The sequence below is a fragment of the Loxodonta africana genome, chromosome 7, assembly GCF_030014295.1.
Source record: "Loxodonta africana isolate mLoxAfr1 chromosome 7, mLoxAfr1.hap2, whole genome shotgun sequence".
NCBI classification, from domain to species: Eukaryota; Metazoa; Chordata; class Mammalia; order Proboscidea; family Elephantidae; genus Loxodonta; species Loxodonta africana.
In genome coordinates, this window is record NC_087348.1 from 25,040,106 (window position 1) to 25,062,939 (window position 22,834).

The 22,834-nt window shown below is 37.7% G+C and overlaps 2 protein-coding genes across 2 annotated transcripts; both read left to right on the forward strand.

Annotated features, from left to right (window-relative positions):
• Window positions 1-4,779: 4,779 nt before the first annotated feature.
• On the forward strand, window positions 4,780-7,005 carry LOC135231653 (olfactory receptor 5AP2-like). The gene has a single exon (XM_064288072.1). The coding sequence runs from the start codon at window positions 5,974-5,976 to the stop codon at window positions 6,979-6,981; it is 1,008 nt and encodes a 335-aa protein (XP_064144142.1). The 5' UTR covers window positions 4,780-5,973; the 3' UTR covers window positions 6,982-7,005.
• Window positions 7,006-18,755: 11,750 nt separating this feature from the next.
• On the forward strand, window positions 18,756-20,495 carry LOC100665570 (olfactory receptor 5AP2-like). The gene has a single exon (XM_010602307.3). The coding sequence runs from the start codon at window positions 19,499-19,501 to the stop codon at window positions 20,435-20,437; it is 939 nt and encodes a 312-aa protein (XP_010600609.3). The 5' UTR covers window positions 18,756-19,498; the 3' UTR covers window positions 20,438-20,495.
• Window positions 20,496-22,834: the final 2,339 nt, after the last annotated feature.

The following is a 22,834-nucleotide window of genomic DNA, read 5'->3' on the forward strand; positions in this document are numbered from 1 at the left end:
TGGTTTTCTAACTTCAGGTCTTTGTATTCATCATTCTTGTACCTTACTTTGTCTTCTCGAGCCACCCTTGAAATTCTCTGTTCAGCTCTTTTACTTCATCATTTCTTCGTTTTGCTTTAGCTACTTGAAATTCAAGAGCAAGTTTCAGTGTCGCTTCTGTTACCCATTTTGGTCTTTTCTTTCTTTGCTGTCTTTTTAATGACCTCTTGCTTTCTTAATATATGATGTCTTTGATGTTTTTCCACAGCTTACCTGGTCTTGGGTTGTTAGTGTTCCACATCAAATCTATTTTTGTATGAACTCTAAATACAGGTGGGATATACTCAAGGTTATATTTTGGCTTTGGTGGACTTGTTCTAATTTTCTTCAGTTTCAACTTGAACTTGCTTTGAGCAACTGTTGGTGTGTTCCACAGTCAGGCCCTGGTCTTTTTTTCAGGGATGATATTTAACTTTCCCATTGTTTCTTTCTATAGATGCAGTTGATTTGATTCCTATATATTCCATTTTTCTAGGTGCATGAGTATAGTTGCCATTTATGATGTTTAAAAAAGATATTTACAATGAAGAACTCGTTGTTTGTGCAAAATTCAATCATGTGATCTCTGCCATTGTTTCTATTATTAAGGCCTTATAGTCCAACTACCAATCCTTCTTCTTTGTTTCCAAATTTCTCATTCCAATCAGTAGTAATTATCAATGCATGCTGATTGCATGTTTGCTCATTTCAGGCTGCAAAAGTTGGTTAAATCTTCAGTTTCTTCATATTTAGCCTTAAAAGTTGGTGGGTAAATTTGAATAAGAATTGTATTAACTGGTCTTTCTTCTAGGTATGTGGATATTATCCTATCACTGACAGCATTGTAGTTCAGCATAGATATTGAAATGTTCTCTTTGAGAATGAATACAACATCATTACTCTTCAAGTTGTCATTCCTGAGATAGTAGACCATATGATTGCCTGGTTCACAATGACCTCTCCTCCCCCAGGTCATAACTAGAGGAGACTAGAGACAAGTAATAATAACAATAAATAGTAGTTGCTATTTTTACTTACCCCTGGTCTCCTCTCCTTATGACCAGGGGAGGACAGGCTCATCAGATTCTCCATTATTCATAACATTGCCTGTGATGGTTAAGGTTGTGTCTTAACCTGGCTGGGCCATGATTCTCAGTGGTTTGGCAGTTATGATGTTGTTTGCTAGCTATGTAATAATGTAGTTACCTCCATGATGAGATCTGCTATGAGCAGCAATCAGTTGAAAGCCAGTTTCCTTGGGGGTGTGGCCTGCATCCAATACATATGGACTTTTTGGCAAACTTCGTTGCCTTTTGTTTACTCTGGATACTGGATATTGTCGCCTGTTCTTGAGACTTGATTTAACAGCTTATTTGCTGATCTTGGGTTTGACAGCCCTAGAGCTATGTGAGTCAAGAGAATCGTCTTACTTGACCCAAGGACATGGGACTTTCCAGCCCTACAGCCCCGTGAGTCATTTCCCTGATATAAATCTCTCTTTCCCTCTCTATATATGTGGTTCACTGCTTTTCCTTGTCTAGAGAACTCAGCCTAAGACACTGCCTCATCCTCTGATGCATGTAAGCTCCTTGAGGGTAGAGGTAACATCTTTTTTAGCCAGAATTCTCTCTATTAGTTGCTTAATAAATATTTGTTGCTTGTTTATTGGATTTTAGACGGCAAAGTTCTCCATAAAGGGTCTCATTTTTACCTAATTTTCAATGTTTCATCCTTAGGCCACCCAGCTTACACCCCTGTGTCCAGTGTGAATTCTCAGAATGGTTCCTTGAAATCACATTGCAATCTAAGTTGAGATGGTCTCCAGCTGAGTGCCAGAGACATATAGCATTGTCTGTTGCCTCTTCGAATGACACTAAAGCTATAATCATACATTGGTTCTTTGTTTATTTTGAAACTTATCCTGAAGCTCCAGAGACTGGAGTGAGTTTCTTCATGTGGTACTGCTAGGTCATGGTAAGAAACACAGGATGTAAGGACTCTATGTTGATAGGAACTTATAGTATTTTCCCTGCAGGCTATCTTTCTTTCCTGTCCTCCACCACCACTACCAAAAAAAAAAGAGGGCTAAGCTTAACCAAAATAATACAGGATTTTCTGAATTTCTGGAGATGAAGCAAGACATCTCTTAATTTTTTTCCACAGAATCTAGATTAAATTGCATTGATTAAATGGTACTGAGAGAGAAATTAATTAAAGGGAATGCCTTCTCAAAGCAGCACGAATAATTTTAATGATCATTAGATATTAAAACCTATTTTAGTTTCACTCTCTGAATCTTTAGATGGGAGATTCATTTGGGCAATGGAGTACTTGATAAGTCTCAATCTACTCTATGTGGGCTAATAAAGGGTCACTGAAAAAAGGAAGATGAAGAACCTCAACAAGATGGATTGACAAAGTGGCTACAACAATGGACTCAAGTATAACAATGATTGCAGGGATGGTGGAGCTCTGGACAGCTTTTTGTTCTGTTGTACATAGGGTTGCTATGAGTTGAAATGGACTCGATGGCACCTAACAACAATAGCATGTGGGCAAGAATGTGGAGATGGAAGAAACTCTATTTATATTCTACGTGTCCTAGGGGTTAAGCTAAAATTTGCACTCATTATTTCACTTTATTTCCTTATAAAATAGACATTAATATTCCTATGTGGAAACGACAAAAGCTGAGACATAGTGAGATTTAGAGAAACACCCAAGTCACACAATCAGTGAGCCAGAGGGCCAGGATTCCAAGCTAAGACTGTCCTTGTTCTCTCTACTGCCACATGTCTCCTCCACTGAGACACTTTGTTATGCTCCAGATAGCACAATCTCTTATATGTACATGGAGTCCTTATAGAAATAGAGCTAACCTTGTACTTTGTAGATTTAGTTTTTTTTTTTTTTTTTAAGAGAATCAGACCACCAGCCACCAGGGGTTATAAGAGAAAAATATTTAAATTTGACTGGAAATGTTGAAGTGAAAATTCATTCTCCACTGTGCCTGGGTGTCCCAAGGGTGAAGGAGAGAACTAAGAAAGAGAAACGTGGTTTCCTTAGTTTCAGAGGGGAGAAATGAATAGATTACAATGAGGTTACATCAGATATGCTGTCCCCAGAGACCAAAGAGCAAGAAGCATATCCTAATTAAAGTAAGTTAGAGTGTTCACTCCAGAGTCTGCTCTGAAGCCTCTGCAGTTGGAAATAATTGCCAACAATATTACAGCTGAACTTCAGTGATATACAGGGAGTCCGTGGGTTAAGAACGAGATCCAATGCGTTCCTAAGTGTGTCTTTAAGCTGTATTTGTAGGTAAGTCAGAACAGGTACATTGGGTTCTTATGTAGCCTTACTTTAGTGCAAGAAAAGTCTCAAAGCCTTGTAGATGGTTTAAAAGCTGCATGTGCAGTAAGTGAAGGGGATTGTGATGAAGAATTTTGTTCCTAGTAAAAAAAAAAAAAAAAAAAAAAGGGTCAGCTGTTGGAATCCACCAGCTGCTCCTTAGGAACCCTATGGAGCAGTTCTACTCTGCCCTATAAGTTGCTATGAGTTGAAATCTACTTGATGGCAATAAGTTTTGGTTTTGGTTAGGAGTTGTACATTAATTGGAACTTACTGTTTGGGGATTTACTGTACTCTATATTTTGAAATGTGTTTCGCATTGTTATAAAAATTCTCATACTTTTCTTTAAGGAAAAGTAAAATCAGGAAAGAAGGGAATTTTACTGAATGTAGAGTAAGTCTATTATGATGGGGAAAGTGTAAAGGTTCTCTTTTTTCCTGCCTCATACGATAAAAAAAAAAAAAAAATAGATAACCTTTAAAGTCCATTCCATCTATGCCTCCTGTTTAACCTGGGGGAGTTAGAGTGAGTGACTCATCTAAGATAAGGAATTTTGTATTTATTTATTTTTTTGCTTTGTATTTTACGGTGAATTTATACTTAAACTGGAACAAGCAAAAGAAGCAAATAGAACTCAAGCAGTTACAAAAGGTGAGGAACTGTAAGAGAATACATTTCTGTTCTTTAGAGTCATTAATTTGTGGTATTTCTCTCACAGCAGCACTAGATAACTAAGACAGCCTATCATGCTCCTATATCCTAATGGAAACTTGTTGGAGGCCATATAGATGCTTCTGTATATGGCAGTGTTTGTGAAAACACAACCAATTCTTGCCCACCCTTCTCCCCAGCCTTGCTCAGTAGATCCTTTATTCCCAATATTAGCAAAAGTATTTTGTTACTTTGTCCCAAATTTCAGTTTTAGACAATATCAAATATTTCCCTGCTGTGAGTCATAAATGATTTAGCACTTCTGTACTTCCCTTGGTGCAAGGTGAAGAGCTCAGCCGCTAGCCAAAAGATCAGCATTTCAAATCCACCAGCCACTCCTTGGAAACCCTGTGGGGCAGTTCTATGCTGTCCTGCAGAGTTGCTGTGAGTCACAATTAACTCCACTGCACTCGCGTTTGGTTTTTGGGTATTCCCTGTGGCATTTGTCAGCTGCCTTTTTTGTGTTAGGTATAAAAAAAAATTTTTTTTAATATCATTATTTTTGATGTGTTCAGCTTTATAACAGCAACATTCTCTTCTGCAGCCACGCTTTTCACAGATTTATGTGGATTCAATGTTTAGTTTATTAAGCAGTATTTTTCTATTTAGTTCTTGGTTTGCTAAATTTTATCATCAGTTATTTTAGGAAGAGCTCAATATTTTCTGACTTCCTACATCATCTTTTTTGTCTGTTTATTGTTCTGTGTTGAAATGACAACTTGTTGGGACATAACATTCTTGGGTCCTCCTGTCTAATCCAGACCTTTGCTGACATTCCACCCTTTTCTTTTGGTGTGGAATAAATTCTGGAGGAGTCAGAGGCTAGTCTGATTTTTTTCCCCCATATGGATGACTTGCTTTTTTTTTTTCCTGAGATAAGTGAATAATTCTTTTTTTATTCATTGAAGTTCAAAAACCTAGTATAGATATGAAACAAAAAAACCAAACCCGCTGTCATCGAGTTGGTTCCGACTATATAATGTGATGTAAATTGTTCTGTATTAATTATTATAATATTTGGGGACTAACCTTTTGAAAATACAGGCTTTGCACGTATATGAGATTTTTTTTTTATGCCTTGTTTTAACATTTATTACACCTTTCCAGAAGTGAATTTATGTCCATTTAAACTACCTCCAATTCATTATGTTGGGTGGCAAATGTCAAGCCCTGTCGATGGTGTTTCCTGGTTCTGTTGTGATCCAGTCAACATGGATGTTGGATGGGAGTTTACACTGCCTTGACTAGTTGTATTACTTTCATCTGATATATGTCTTCTTTCTCACAGTCTAATTCTCTTAATATTAGAGGGAATTATTGAAAATTCTCAGGGTATACTGACACTTTTTTTTTCTAGATAATGACTCTGAGAAGTTAGGCTAGGATTGGAATCATGCATGGGACTCTCCTCTGTGTTTTTCGCTGTCATCAATTTTATCAGTTTTTACTACCCACTGTTCCGAGAGATTCAAGTTTTTTCCTTAACATTGTTAATTTCTTTAACTGACTTTTAATATTTTGTATTCATTTCATCAGTACCAGGAGGACTATTCAGTAGCCTGAATTAATTCTATCATATTTCTTCAGAAGTTTTGTCTATAACATATATTTACATATTAATTAATTTTTCACAAATAATAGAGTTACGTCTTAAGGATATTTCCCTGTTATTATTCAACAAATGGTTAAGGCCAGAAGGGACTTTAGTTTTTGGTTAATGTTTACTAAGTTACTTGCTTGAAAACATTAGTTAGTAGGCAGCATACATTGTAGTCAGATGCAGTTCTTTGGAATTAATGTCAAGTTTAGCACAGTTTTTAATATGCTTTTGATTTTTCACTCTTCTGATAAGGTACACATGTATACATGCCAGTGAAAAGATGTTATAGCTTGTTATGTGTTCATCCAACAAAATGCAATGTTCTGTCTTCTCTCTTACCACAGCTCAAATGATAAGATATCTGACAGAGACTCAAGGTGGGAACCAAACAGAAGTCACAGATTTTATTCTCTTAGGACTCTCGGACAACTCAGATCTACAAATTATCCTTTTTATATTGTTTCTATTAATCTATATGGCTACTATGGTAGGCAATTTGGGGATGATCATGCTGATTACGATTGATTCCTGTCTCCACACTCCCATGTACTTCTTCCTCAGCAGCCTCTCCTTTGTTGATGCTTCCTACTCCTCTTCTGTGACTCCCAAGATGCTGATGAATCTTGTGACTGAGGATAAGGCCATTACTTTCAATGGATGTGCTGCCCAGTTCTACTTCTTTGGCTCCTTCCTAGGGACTGAGTGCTTCCTGTTGGCTATGATGGCATATGACCGCTACGCAGCCATTTGGAACCCCCTGCGGTACCCCATTCTCATGTCTGGGAGAATTTGCTTCATACTAGTGGCTACCTCATTCCTTGCAGGCTTTGGGAATGGAGCCATCCATACAGGGATGACTTTTAGATTGTCCTTTTGTGGATCTAATCAAATCAACCATTTCTACTGTGATACTCCACCCTTGCTTAAAATCTCTTGCTCTGACACCTACATCAATGGCATTGTCACCATGGCTTCCTCCAGTTTTAATGTCATCACCTGTGTTGTTATTGTCCTTATTTCCTACCTGTGCATCTTCATCACCATCTTGAGAATGCCCTCAGCAGAAGGCAGGTACAAAGCCTTCTCCACCTGTGCCTCCCACCTCACTGCTGTCACCATATTCTTTGGCACGATTCTTTTCATGTACTTGCGCCCAACATCTAGCTACTCAATGCAGCAGGACAAGGTTGTCTCTGTCTTTTACACCGTGGTGATCCCTATGCTGAATCCCCTCATCTACAGTTTGAAAAATAAGGATGTGAAAGAGGCCCTAAAGAAGGTCTTACAGAAAACCATGCTGTGAAGGCATGTTAAACATCTTCCTGTTACTTGCATTAAGATAGATGATTTAAAATGAGATGTCCTGCTTGTTCTCTTCATATCTGAAACATATATACATGGGCCCATCTGATGCTTCAGCACAGTAGGTGAAGGCAGTGTCTGGTAGAATGTTTAAACTTTTGGAATCCACTAGCCTGTGTTTATGTTCCAATTTCAATATTCAATTCTTGTCAACCCCAGTTTTATTGTATCTACATTGATGTCTCCAGCTGGATTCCAGGAAAACAGGATGGAAAAAAAAAAAAGGTTTGAGTGCAGGAAGAGTTACTACAGAACGTTTCCCGAAGCAATACCTTCAAGGGAGAAAGGAAAGAAGGATTGGGAAGGAGCTGAATAGTGATGAATTTCAAACAAAGACTAAGCCAATTATATGTCTACTCTCCCCAAGCATCCTGGGCTCTGAAGCTAGGATGGCCTTTCAGTGATGACCAAGATTGTGATAAAAGAGTCATACATTTCCATCCACAATGATTGGTTCTGAATGTGGGCTACCTACTGGGAGGGGGCATAATATTTGGAAAGACAACCCCTTAAAGCACAGGGAAAGTCCCAGAAAGTAACTCAGCTATGAATATTTAGCTGCTGATATATCTGGCAGATGAGGAAATTTCTACCCTGAAAGGCATATCTGGGTGATTTACTACAGCATCACTATAAATAATAACAGTTATTTGACTTACATGGATGCCAAGGCCATCAAATAAAATGCATGAAAGAATTTTTTCAGATATAAAAAATATGGGAACCAGAGCAATGTTCTAGGCATATCTTACAAGCTTTGTGAGTTAATTGGAATATTTTAAAGGTAGTAATCCCTGTGCTTTAACTTTTTATCTTTTCATGCTTTCAAAGTTTCACATAATTTTCAATAAACGTTTGTAAATTATCTATCTATTGCTCTTTGTAGTGGGATGGAATGTCATCAATATTGGAGCAAAGGAACAACAGCTTTCTTTGATGAGATATATGGCAAAAGAGGTCTAAGTAATTATTTGGACATCAAGTAAATGTGTATGTGCTATTTTTTCCATTTCCACTATCCATTTCTTACTATGAGAGAGAACAATAATATTCTGCATGTTTCAAGTGAGACCATCTCTCAGCCACCTCTTCTTGAATAATTCTTTAGAGTTCACAAAGGAGAATTTAACTCTTCTCATCCACCCCATCTCCTGTAAGCTCAGGAGCAGTCCTCCCATCTCCTCATAACTTTCACCTTCACTCAAATATACCCAGAACTGTATCATGCCTGACATCCATCTTCTGTGTCCCTTTTATCCTAGCTCACCTACTGTAATATCCACTCTTTAGCTGCTTCTTACTCACCAATCTAGGAAACTTTATCATTATTCACAACACGTTCATGTGGACATTTCGCTCATGTCCCAGCTGAGATTTCAATGTCCTTATATAATCATTCACTCACAATCGCACTCAGTCCCATGGTTCCAATTTCACTCCTTTCTACTCACCTGACTACATTCCAACTTGTTGTTGTTAGGTGCTGTTGAATCTGTTCTGACTCATAGCGACCCTACGTACCCCAGAACCAAAAACCACCTGGTCCCATACCAGCCTTAGAATCTTTGTTATGCTTGAGCCCATTGTTGCAGCCACTGCATCAACCCATCTCATTGAGGGTCTTCTTCTTTTCTGCTGACCCTGTACTTTACCAGGTATGATGTCCTTCTCCAGGGGCTGATCCCTCCTGACAACAGTCCAAAGTATGTAAGAAGCAGTCTCGCCATCTTTGCTTCTAAGGAGTATTCTGGTTGTACTTCTTCCAAGACAGATTTGTTCATTCTTTTGGCAGTCCAAGGTATATTCAGTGTTCTTCACCAACACCACGATTCAAAGGCGCCAATTCTTCTTCGGTCTTCCTTATTCACTGTCCAACTTTCCCATACATATGATGCAATTGAAAACACCATGACTTGGGTCAATTGCATTCCAACTTAGGTAAACTTAATTATCTCTTCACTTTGGTCCTCCACTTAAGCTGCTTAGTGCAATTAGAGGAAAGCCCTCAGCACTCCATTCTCTGTTCCTGACCTTGCCTCATATTTTATCCTACTATGTATAAACAATCAGATAAAGTTACCACATATTACCACGTTTAAATCTTTATACATATATCCTTTCATAATGGATAATGTGTAGGACCAGCTCTTTCACATGTTTGAAGCTGTCCAAATACTTTACATCTCAAATTATATATCTGTTCTCTCCAAGCATCAATTTCTCATACTCAATTGGAATATCCTCATATGTTTCCAGTTACGGTATAATATCATCCTTCTTAAAAATGTTCTTGACTGAAAACCCCACCTAGATGCAAACCTATTTCTATGCTCCCCTTTACAATTAATACCCTTAAAAGAATTGTCCCTACTTCCTCATGTCTCATTACTCCTCAACACACTCCAATTGTGTTAATGTACCAACACCTCATTGACACTAATCTTGTCAAGGACACAGGAGACTTCCACATCACCACATTCAAAATTACTTTCTTCCCCATTTTCACTTGATATATCAGAAGAATTTGCCACAATTGATGTTTCCATCTACTTTAAAACATCCTTCTCTAGGTTTCTCTACCACTACACTCTTCTGGTTTTCTTTCTCCCTCAACAGTCACTTTTTCCCAGTCAGCTTTTCTGGCTCTTCCTTCTCCTAATTCTGACCTCTAAATCTTGGAACCAAAGGCTTAACCCTTAACATTTGATCCTCTATCTGCATCTATGTCTCTGGTGATACAAGAAGTCCGCAATGATTTCCAAAATTATGTCCTCAACCTTGACTTCCCATCTGAGTTCCAGATTTATATATTGAAGTGAAAATCTGGCTTCTAGGGATTTTAGACTCATGAAAGAATTAAGTAATCAGCATTCCTCACTTAGTTATCATGCTCAGACACCTATAAAATAATCAGACATTTATTTTGTACAATTAGGCACCTTAGCATCAAATATACATCTCATTGGGCTTAAAGTATCATTTTCTGTATTGTTACAAATGGTCTTTATTGTCATACTTCTTTAGATTATGCTTGGAGAAAAATGGGCACCCTTTATATTTTTATTTATTCATAATTCATTCAGAGCTATTCATTGAATAACTAGCAGGAAACATGAGCTGGAGATATTGCAGGGAATAAAAAAAATTATTGATCTCATGAAACTTATGTTCAGGTGGGGAAGACTATTATCTATATCAAACGTGTGTGTAAAAGTGTGTTATTCTCAGATTTGTCACATGTAAATACATATGCTTGTGTGTGTGTTTGATATGGATATGTGTGATGTTTGAAAGAAAAATAAAGTAGGCAAGGGAGTGGTAGAGTGTTGTTTCGCTATTGAAGTGGTATTAGAGAACTCTCTGTGAAAATAATATTAGAGCAAGACCTGGACAGAGAAATGGAATAATATGATATTTACTTATATGTAAGAACTGTTCAGGCATATTATTGTTGTTAGATGCCACTGAGTCAGTTTTGACTCATAGCGACCCCAAGCGCAACAGAAAAAATTGACTGATCCTGCATTATCCTCACAATCATTGCTGTGTTTGAATCCATTGTTACAGCTACTGCGTCAATCCATCGTGTTGAGGATCTTCCTCTTTTTCACTGACCTTCTACTTTACCAAGCCTGATGTCCTTCTCCAGGTTCTGGTCCCTCCTGATAACATGTCTAAAGTACATGAGGTAAATTCTCCCCATCTGCATTTCTAGGAGCATTCTGGCTGTATGTCTTCCAAGACAGATTTGTTCATTCTTCTGGCAGTCCATGGTATATTCAGTATTCTTTGCCAACACTGTAATCCAAAGCATCAATTCTTCTTGAGTCTTCTTTATTCATCTCTAGCTTTCACATGCATATGAGGTGATTGAAAATGCCATAGCTTTGGTCAGGCACACCTTAGTCCTCAAAGTGACATCTTTGTTTTTAATGCATTAAAGTGGTTGTTTGCAGCAGGCTTGACCTATGCAAGAATACATTCTTTGATTTCTTGATTACTGCTTCCATGGACATTACTTGTGAATCTAAGTAAAATGAAATCCTTGACAACTTCAATATTTTCCTTATCATGATGTTGTTTATTGGTCCAGTTGTGAGGATTTTGGTTTTCTTTGTATTGGGGTGTAATTTATATCGAAGGCTATATAGTGAGCTGACATGAACTGGTATTTGTCATTGTGATTCAGACAGTCTCATGGTCTACTATGCTGCGAAAAACGAATTGAAGAAGAATGGCGTCACATTCATCAACAAAAAGAACGTTTCAAGATTTGTCCTGAAGTACGATGTTGTCAGTGATAGGATAACATCCATTCGCCTAGCAGGAAAACCAGTTAATATGACTATTACTCGAATTTAAGCACTGATTGCTAATGTCAAAAATGAGGAAATTGAAGATTTTTACCAGCCTTTGCAGTCTGGAATTGACTGAACATGCAGTCAATATGCATTGATAATTGGTGATTGGAATGAAAAGTTGGAAATAAAAAAAGATGGATCGATAGTTGGAAAATACCACCTTGAGTACATTCCACCTGAATTTGGAGATGATCTCAAGAATATGTTTGACACATTGGACGCTAAAGATTGAAGACCTGAAGACTCATGGGGTGACATCAAGGACATCATACATAAGGAAAGTAAAAGGTCATTAAAAAGAAAGGAAAGAAAGAAAAGACCAAAATGAATGTCAGAAGAGACTCTGAAACTTGCTAATGAGTGTAGAGTAGCTAAAGCAAACCAAAGAAATGATGAAGTAAAACAGCTGAAAAGAAGATTTCAAAGGGTGGCTTGAGAAGACAAGGTAGAGTATTGTAATGAAACGTGCAAAGATTTGGCGTCAGAAAACCAAATGTGAAGAAAATGCTTGACATTTCTTGAGCTAAAAGAACTGAAGAAAAAATTGAAGCCTCTAGTTGCAATATTGAAGGATTCTATGGAGGAAAATTTTGAACCACAGAGAAGCATCAAAAAAAGATGAAAGGGATACACAGAGTCACTGTATCAAAAAGAATTGGCTGATGTTCAACCATTTTGAGAGATAGCATATGATCAAGAACCAATGGTATCAAAGAAAGAAGCCCAAGCGGCACTTAAGGTGTTGTGGGGGGGGGGAGAAGACTGCAGGAATTGAGGGTATACCAATTGAGATGTTTCAATAAACAAATACATGCCTGGAGATGCTCAACTATTTATACCAAGAAATTTTGAAGACAGCTACCTGGTCAGCAAACTGGAAGCGATCCATATTTGTGCCCATTCCAAATAAAGGTGATCGAACGGAATGAGGAAATTATAAAAAATATCATTAATATTACATGCCAGTAAATTTTGCTGAAGATAATTCAAAAACAGTTGCAGCAGTACATTGACACAGAATGGTAGAAATTCAAGCCAGATTCAGAAGAAGATGTAGAAAAAGGGATATCATAGCTGAAGTCAGATGGACCTTGGCCCAAATCAGAGAATACCAGAAAGATGTTTACCTGTGTTTACTGACTATTCAGAGGTATTTGCCTGTGTGGATCACAACAAATTATGGGTAACATTGTGAGGAATGGGAATTCCAGAACACTTAATTGCGCACATGAGGTACCTGTACGTAGACCAAGACGCAGGGTTTGAACAAAACAAGGAGATACTTCGTGGTTTAAAATCAGGAAAGGTGTGTGTCAGGGTTGTGTTCTTTCACCATACTTATTCAATATGTATGTTGAGCAAATAATCTGAGAACCTGGGATATATAAAGAAGAATGAGTCATCAGGGTTGGAGGAACTCATTAACAACCTGCAATATGCAGATAACAGAACCTTGCTTGCTGAAAGTGAAGAGAAATTAAAGCACTTACTAATGAAGATCAAAGACTACAGCCTTCAGTATGGATTACACCTCAACATAAAGAAAACAAAAATCCTCCCAACTGGACCGATAAGCAACATCATAATAAATGGAGAAAAAAACGAAGCTGTCAAGGACTTCCTTTTACTTGGATCCGCAATCAATGCTCATAGAAGCAGCAGTTAAGAAATAAAATGACTTACTGGATTAGGCAAATCTGCTACTAAAGACCTCTTTTAAGTGTTAGAAAGCAAGGATATCACTTTGAAGACTAAGGTGTGCTTGATTGAAGCTATGGTGTTTTCGACCACCTCATATGCACGCGAAAGCTGGTCAATGAATAAGGAAGACCAAAGTAGAGTTGATGTCTTTGTATTACGGTGTTTGCAAAGAATATTGAATATACCATGGACTACCAGAAGAATGAACAAGTCTGTCTTGGAAGAAGCACAGCAAGAATTCTCCTTAGAAGCATGGATTTTGAGACTGCATCTCAAAATAATTTGCACTTGTTATCAGGAGCGGCCTGTCCCTGGAGAAGGATATCATGCTTGGTAAGGTAGAGAGTTCTCAGAAAAGAAGAAGACCCTGGAAGAGATGGGCTGATACACTGGCTGCAACAAAAACTCAAACATAAGAATGATTGTGAAAATGGTGCAGGAGTGGGGAAAGTTTTGGTCTATTGTACATAGTGTTACTGTGAGTTGAAGCCAACTTGAGTGCACCTAACAAAAAGAAACATCTTTCTGGTACTCTCTGCTTTCAAGCAAGATCCACCAGTCATCAGCAGTGATACCCTTCCTTCTTCTGAATTCAGCTTGGATGTGTCTGGCAGTTTCCTATCAATGTACTGGTGCAACCACTTTTGAATTATCTTCAGTAAGATTTTACCTGTGTGTGATATTAATGATATTGTTCAATAATTCCCACGTTTGTTTGGATCACTTTTCTTGGGAATAGGCATAAATATGGATCTCTTCCAGTCAGTTGGCCAGGTAGCTGTCTTCCAAATTTCTTGGCAAAAACAAGTGAGCCCTTCCAGTGCTGCATCCATTTGTTGAAACATCTCAATTGATATTCTGTCAATTCCTGGAGCCTTGCTTTTCCCCAATGCCTTCAGTGCAGCTTTGACTTCTTCCTTCAACACCATCAGTTCTTGGTCATATACTACCTTCTGAAATCATTGAACATTGATCAATTCTTTTTCATACCATGACTCTATGTATTCCATCTTTTGATGCTTCCACATGGCTCAATAGTTTTTCTGTAGAATCCTTCAATATTGCAACTTGAGGCTTGGATTGTTTTTTCAGTTCTTTCAGCTTGAGAAATGCTGAGCGTGTTCTTTCCTTTTGGCATTCCAACTCCAAGTCTTTGCACATTCCATTACAATACTTTATGCTGTCTTTTCAAGGTGCCATTTGAAATCTTCTGTTCAACTGTTTTACTTCATCATTTCTTCCATTTGCTTTCACTACTCTATGTTCAAGAGCAAGTTTTAGAGCCTCTTCTGACAGCCATTGTGAGCTTTTCTTTCTTTACTGTCTTTTTAATAAAAAAAAAAAAAGTTTCATTCATTTATGATGTCCTTGATGTTATCCCACAACTGCTCTGGTTTTCGGTCATTAGTGTTCAGTGAGTCAAATCTACTCTTGAGGTGATCTCTAAATTCATGTGGGATATACTCAAGGTTGTACTTTGCCTCTCATGGACTTGTTTTTATTTTCTTCAGCTTCAGCTTCAACTTGCTTACATTTAATTCATGGTCTGTTCTGTAATGGGCCTCTGGCCTTGTTCTGACCGATGATATTGAGCATTTCCATTGACTCTTAACACAGATGTAGTCAAATTGATTCCTGTGACATCGCTTCCAGCATCACAGCAACATGAATTCACCACAGTAGTACAAACTGACAGACAAGTGGTGTATTTCAGACATAGTCACTGTGAATAAAAAAGCTGTGAAACAGATTCTTCTTGGTTCGTTAGAGGAACACCCAAGAAAAAAATATATGTGAAACAAAGGAAGCAAGTGAGAGAAGAGAAAGAGCCACAATTAGCAAGGTGTTTGGAAAGGAGTGACAGATCACATAAGACTTTGTAGCTCATACTAAGGTTCTCAGTTTTACTTCTTCGTGTCACTCTGTAACGGCTGCTTTTCCCCGATTTCAGACTGCAAGCATCACGAAGGAATAGGCAAGATCAATTTTTATTGGCTACTCTATCCACCATTTAGGACCACGTTTGCCTCGTAAAACAAATTCACTAAATATTTGTTGAATGCGTGAATAAACAAATGAAAGAATGGAGAGCTATCTTCCTGTAGAAATAAGTAGGGATCCTATTTTAGGTGGAATTCTGAAGTTTGGAGGTGGGAGCTGGACAATCCTGTAGCATTTAATTTCATGCCATGATCAATAGAGTCTCAGGACCCTAACATATTTGCTATACTTTACCAAATGTCTATATTACTCTCCAGGGTATGTGTGGCTCACTGGGGAGAATGCAGTTCAATTATCTTAGCAGAAAATAAAGACAAGCTCTAATTGTGGATTCTCAGCATATTTCAGTCATTAGACATTTTAGTGTTTTGCAGAGACTAAATCTCAAGAGAAGGAGCAAAACCTTAACAAGGCTGATTCTATGTCTTGGATTCAGAAGCAGCACACTCTGCCCTTTGCTGAATTAATTGGCTGTGTATTTATCATACAATAGATGATTCCTATAAGCCACTTCCATGATCATCAAAGCTGTAAATTCCACTGATGAAAGCAGAAAACTGATGCTTGTCCAGAAACCAGTAAATAAAATAAAACTAAACTAACAAACACCATTACCTCTAATGAGTATCTAATGACAAAAGGTAAGATAATTTATTTATCTTAAAGTGTTAGATGTGTAAAATTTTCAAGAGGACTCAAAAAACGTTCAATAATGAGACTAAACATTTCAAGTTGAATTTGTCTATAATACTGACATTAATGTTACCAACTAATATGGATTCAATTGTGTCTCCTCAAAATATGTGTTGAAACCCCAACACCTGTACCTGTAAATGTGAACCTGTTTGGAAATGAAGGTTTCATTTTGCTGTGCTAGTGTGTCATGCCAGAGTAGGGTGGGTTCTAAACCTAATCACTTCTGGGTTATAAAAAGAGAAAAATATTGTCTGTCTTCCTCTATGGGGCAGAGGAAGACAGACAATAGAGACAGATGCACTTACAAGTCAAGGAATGCTAAAGATTTCTGGCAGCTACTAGAAGCTGAAATAGAATAAGAGGCACCTCCCCCCTACAGCCACATTCTGAATTTGGCCTTCCTGTCCCTTGCACTGTGAGAAAATAAATTCCCTTTTTCAAAGCCACCCACTTGTAGTATATAAAGTTATGGCAGCACTAAGTAACTAAGATATCAATTAAAACATGAGCACACATTTTTTTTTTAGAGGAGAGAGACGTAGAAGCACTAGAAACAGTTGAAGAACAGAATAGTGAACACATGTATACACATACATACATGAATATATTTATGTATTTATATGTGTGTGTGTGTGTGTGTAAACAGGAAAATTTAATTTGGTATAGACAGTGTCCCAAAATACCTGGCAAATTTAAGGCCCATTGAAGGGCATTAAACTAATTATATATTATTACATGCATAAATTAATAAAATGACCATTTTTAGCCTTCATCTTGTAGTTTAGTTGTGCTAGCTCTGTGACATTAGACAAGTTGTTTAATATCTGAGGTCAATTTTTCATTTCTACAACAAGGAGAATTCCATCTCCATTCAGTTTTGTTGTGAGTTGTCCATGAGGGGTAATGTATACAGTGCTTTTCGGCAATGCCTTAAATGTTGTGTATTACTCCGTATATATTTCTCTGAATTTGAGTTTAAATTTTGTACATATGGTGGAAAGCAGAGTTAGAAAAGCAAAACAAACTGCCTCCCTGTTAAACATACACACACACACACGTGCATGCATACACACATCCATATATAATCATATATAATATTTTTTCAAAAAAATTTTATGCTTTTACAGATTTTTTTTAAAAAGATTATTTTACAGGATGACATTTTAGAAACAGAAAGATCTATTAAAAGACTATTACAATAATAATCTAGGTGAAAGATGATGTTGGCTTGAGTCTCAGTTTTATGAGTGGATAAGGTAGTTGGCTTATGGATAGCGATGTTTTGAAGGTAGGTCAAATGGAACTTTCTGATGTACTGGGTATGGTGTGTATGAAAAAGTGAAAAAGAACAGTTTAATATTTATTTGTTTAATTAATTTCATCTGAGCAAATGAAAGTAGAGAGTTATCGACTTGAGCTGGAGGATGCTGTGGGTGTAGTAAATTTGGGGGATGCATGAGGAGTTCAGTTTTGGTCATGTTGAGTTGCTACTTAATATTCACACGGATACGTGAGTAGGCAGTTGAACTATAGATATAATGTTTGGGAAAAAGGTTAGGACTGGAGATACAAATTCAGGAGTTATAAGTATAGAGGTGGTGTTTAAAACCGTGAGACTGAGTAAGAGCACTCAGGTAAAATATGTGAATAGAAAAGACAAGGAGGTCAAGGACTGCGCTCTGAGATACTCCAACATTAAGAATCAAGGAGAAAAGGAACAACTGGCAAAGAAGGCTGAGAAGGTCCAACCCATGTGGTAGGAGGAAAACTCAGAGTCCAGTGTCCTGAAAACTAAAAGATGAAAGCTTTTCAGTGAGGAGTAAGCAATCCACTCTGCCAAATGCTATTCGTAGGTCAAGAAAGATGAAGACTGAGAATTGACCACTGAATTTAGCAACATAAAAATCAGTGATACTTTGACGAGGGCAGTGTCTTGATTATCTTGTGATGCTATTACAGAAATACCACAAGTGTCTTGGTTATCCAGTGCTGCTATAACAGAAATACCACAGGCAGATGACTTTAACAAAGAGAAATTTACTCTCTCACAGTCTAGGGAGCTAGAAGTCTGAATTCAGGGTGCCAGCTCCAAGGAAGACTTTTTCTCTCTCCTCTGGGGGGAAGGTCTTTGTCATCAATCTTCCTCTGGTCTAGGAGCTTCTTAGGATGGGGACCCCAAATCCAAAGGACATGCTTCCTTCCTGGTTCTTCATTCTTGGTAGCATCAGACCCCCCTGTCTCTCTGCTTGTTTCTCTCCTTTGTATTTCAAAAGAGGTTGACGTAAGTACAATGTAACCTTGTAGACCGAGTGCTGTCTCACTAACGTAACTGCCTCTAACCTTGCCTCCTTCACATCACAGAGGTAGGATTTACAACACAGGAAAATCACATCAGATGACAAGGTGGTGGACAATCACACAATAGTGGCAATCATGGCCTATCCAAGTTGACACACATTTTTTAGGGACACAGTTCAATCCATAACAAGCAATTTCCCCCTGGAGTGATAGTAGTGGTAGCGTGGTTGAAGTGGGCTTAAAAGAAAACAGGAAAAACAGACTTGGATACACCAAGTATATTCCACTGTTTTGATACATTTTATTGCCAAGGGAAGTGTGAAGGAATGGTATAATAGGATAGTATAATAGGTATTAAAGACAGTATAATCAAGAGTATCTCTATTTCTATTTCTATATCTATATATATATGAAGCCCCAATGGTGCAGTAGTTAAGAGCTACAATGAACTATGGCTGCTGACCAAAAATATTGGCAGTTCAAATCCACCAGCTGCTCCTTGGAAACTCTATGAGGCAGTTCTATTCTGTCCTATAGGGTCATGACTCAGTGGCAATGGATATATATATACATGTAAACTGGAAAAAATAACAGCATGCTGTTATGTCAATGGAAATGATCTAGTCACACAATTATAAAATGATTCAGAATATTTGGATTGCTGGAGCATGGAGACAGAGAGAAGAAGAAGGAGAAAAAGAAAAAGAAAGAGGAGGAAGAAGGAAAGAAGGAGAAGGGAGAGAAAGAAGTGGGGATGGGAGGAGAGAAGAGAGAGTAAAGAAGGGAAGGGAGGGGAAAGTGAGAAGAATGGAGAGACAGGGAAACAGAAGGAAAGGGAAAAAAGGGAAGGAAGGAAGAGAAAAAGAGTGAAGAAAAGAGGATAAGATGAGGAGTGTGGAGGTGAAGGTAGAGTAGGGGAGGGGAGAAGAAGAGAGGAAAGTTGGGAGGTAGGGTGGAATATGAACAAATAAAGGTCAGATTATCAAAGTTCTTTTTAAAGGGGGTGACTTAAAAAAAGTTGACAATGAGGAATTTTAAACAATAAAGTGGAAGAGTTATTTTTGAAATCAAATTATATCATTCAGGCTAAGATGAGGAGAGAAAGGCAGCAGGAACACAGGTGTTAGAACCCCCACCCCCACACAGGTATGTATGCATATAATCCTATTTAAACACAGTAAACTACGACTATGGAGTGTACTTAGGGACTCTTTTCCTCTTCAATAAGAAAACAAATATGTTTAATACTCATGTCCTCAGAACATCATAGATGTGATCTTAAAAGTATCCTTGTTTAAGGCAGGAAATGAACTACTTGATTTTCCTGGTATTTTTGCACTATTTGTTTTCTTGATTTCTTTCTTATCCCAGCAAAAGAACCCTCCAATCTGAGAAAAAAGTATGACCAACCATACAACCGTGACTGAATTTGTTCTCCTGGGATTCAGGGATCATCCAGAGCTACAATGTCTTCTTTTTGTGGTGTTCCTACTTATCTATGTGACCACTGTTCTTGGAAATCTCGGCATGATCCTGTTAATCAAAACTGACTCTCGTTTCCACACTCCAATGTATTTCTTCCTCAGTAACTTGTCCCTTGTTGATTTCTGCTACTCTTCTGTCATTGCCCCTAATATGCTGGTGAACGTCTGGGTGGAGAACCCAGTCATTTCATTTAATGGATGTGCCACTCAATTCTTCTTTTTTGGTTCCTTTGCTGGCATTGAGGGCTTCCTGTTGGCTGTGATGGCCTATGACCGTTATGTGGCCATTTGCGAGCCTCTACTTTACACAGTCACCATGTCCCCGCATCTCAACATCCTATTGGTGTTATTTACGTATCTTGCAGGCTTTATAAATGCTTCCATTCATACTGGCTTCACCTTCCAGCTGTCTTTCTGTGGCTCAAATGCCATCAACCACTTTTTCTGTGACATTCTGCCACTCCTTCAACTCTCTTGTTCTGACACACACATCAACGAGGTTGTCATTTTTGCTTTTGCCAGTTTTAATGAACTGAGTTGCCTCCTGACTATCCTCATTTCTTATCTCTACATCCTGGTGGCCATCTTGAGGATCCAGTCTGCTGAGGGAAGGTGCAAAGCCTTCTCCACCTGTGCTTCCCATTTGATAGCAGTCACCATCTTCTTTGGGACAATCCTCTTCATGTATCTGCACCCCAGCTCCAGCTACTCAATGGACCAAGACAAAGTGGTGTCTGTGTTTTATACAGTGATCATCCCCATGTTAAATCCTCTCATCTATAGTCTGAGAAACAAAGAGGTCAAATCTTCCTTCGGTAAAGTGTTTAAAACAAACTCTTTTTACATGTGTTTTTAGAATCATAAAACTGGGATTCTAGATTTAAAAATGGAACTTAGAGATAATCAAACCCACCTCCATCGACCCTGGCTCAAACCTTTATTCTGTCATGAAGCTTTATTCTGGTAATGGAGCTGGACCAAATGTCCCAGATATGCTGGGGAATATGGTCACTCTTACAAATTTCACTCATTCCAGAGTACCTAAACTTCAGAAAATAACCAAATATCATATATCATTTCCCTGTTCATAGTTATAAATCCCAGTATAGAAATAGATGGGAGAGAGAGCGAGAGAGACTGAGTGAACAAAGGACTGATTTCAATCTTCTTCCCTGTCTGATAGCATGGCATCTTGACTGGATGGTGGTAGACCTGTTAGAGGGGAGGTGATAAGGAGCAAGCTGAGTCAGAATGTAACAAGAGTACTGCGACTCGGTTGCAAGGCTGCCTTTTGTCCCTAGTGAACCAGAGACAAATTTCAAAACTAAATCTTGATGGGGTGCTGAAGTTAAGTGCTTCTAACCTGGGAAAGTAATCTAGACTGCTTAGGGAATAATGTGAACAAACTATTGCCTAAATCTAAGAGGGAAATAGAGAAAGAAAATCAAAGGCATATAGAATGGAGTGTTCTGGGGTTTAGAAAAAGTATTTTTCATGATTTCTGGAGATAAAGTTTCACGTTGTCTGGCATTTGCATGTTAACCTGTGTAAGCTTGAAGCACTAGAGAAGATGAATATCATTTCCCAAATGTCTTCATAAACATGTGTATGTATTTTACTATCTGCAATTTGATTGGGCCTTGAGTTGATAGGACTGGTGTTTTCATGGCAGAGCTATCTCCCCCAAAGGACTTGATTTTATTTACAGATGGTGACCACTGACATGTGAACCTATACTGTTTTGACCTGATTGGTATTGGATAAAATAAACTAATTGTGATTCTTGTATGTATCCTTGTAAATGAAAACTGATTGTAGTCCAAATAGAAAAATAGCCACTTTAATGCTTTAAGGAATAATTTTGCTTTCAGTTACAGCCTATGGTTTTGGATGAACCTAAATTTTGTAATACTGTCTTCCTTCATTCTATTTTTCAGACATTGCATATTAAAAACATAATTTTCTCACCCTCCTTTATTGCTTATCCAGTGATTTTGGTCCATCTCATCATTCTTTTTCTTGCGAAGCCCTCATCCTTCAAAACACAATACACGTGCTATCTCCTCTAAGATTCCCCAGACCTTCTCTCACTCTTCCTAAAACAGGCAGTTACACACTCCCACTACTGTGACTCTGTAGATATTACAACCCCAAACAAGCTCTTAGTCACAGAAACAAATTACCACAATACAGTGTAAGGTTTCCCCACATAGAATGAGAGTTCCTTGGAAAGAACTTTATATTCATATGACTTTACAGTAGTTGATCAATACATGTTCTAAAATCAAGAAAGAATAATACCAACCAAAGACAAAGTGTGATGAAAGAGAAATTGCTGCTGCAGTAGCTGGAGCTGAAAGTGTTCAACAAGGACAATTTCAAAAAGTTAATCTTAGAAATGGAAAAAAGTTCTCAGATGATTGTGTGATCTGTCAGATAATGTTTTATTTTTAAAGCAACTGTTCTCTTTTTTGGAAACTAAACAGATTAACAAACATGATATTTTATTATCTAATATCTTTCATTATAAACAAAATAAATGTGATTTCAACATATTCAAGGATTTTTCATCAGAAGGACAAAATTGAATTCAAACCAATTTAGGTCTGAGATTAGGACTTGATGCCACCAGGTCTCTCTCTCTCTCTCCAGAATGATTGCATTGTAGGAAAAAGCTGCTTCTTTTTTTTAGGAAAGACTGTTATTGCCTGACATGGCTCGAACGTCCATTGTGTGTGTGTGTATGTGTATATGTGCATCTGCATGTACGCATGTGTATATGTTGTGTGTTGACGATGTGGTCAGACATTACAAGAAGAGATCTTACTCTCCAATAGCTACTTCAGTTCATTGTACATTTACATAGGAAAATTCAGTTCCTTGTCTGCCCACTTCTCTTCCCATTTACAAACTCATAGATAGACTGCAAATCTTTACACTGTTGTGACCTTAATAAAAATGTCATCACTAGTATTAACTTTATTAATACGTAGGTTAGATGATAGATTAGACGCTATCACATATGATATAATTTATGAGTTCCCCTTTTCAAACTTATTTGCAGCACTGCCAATTATGTGTATAGAATTCAGCTGATAGAAAAATATAAATATGTCCAGTATTATCAGCACACTTGATTGCAATGCTAGTCAATATTCTATTGAAACAAATAGTATTAGATTACCTTCCACACAATGAAATGGTCATGAGTCCAACTGTTAGCATTGTTCAATTCTCTACTTTTTACCTGACT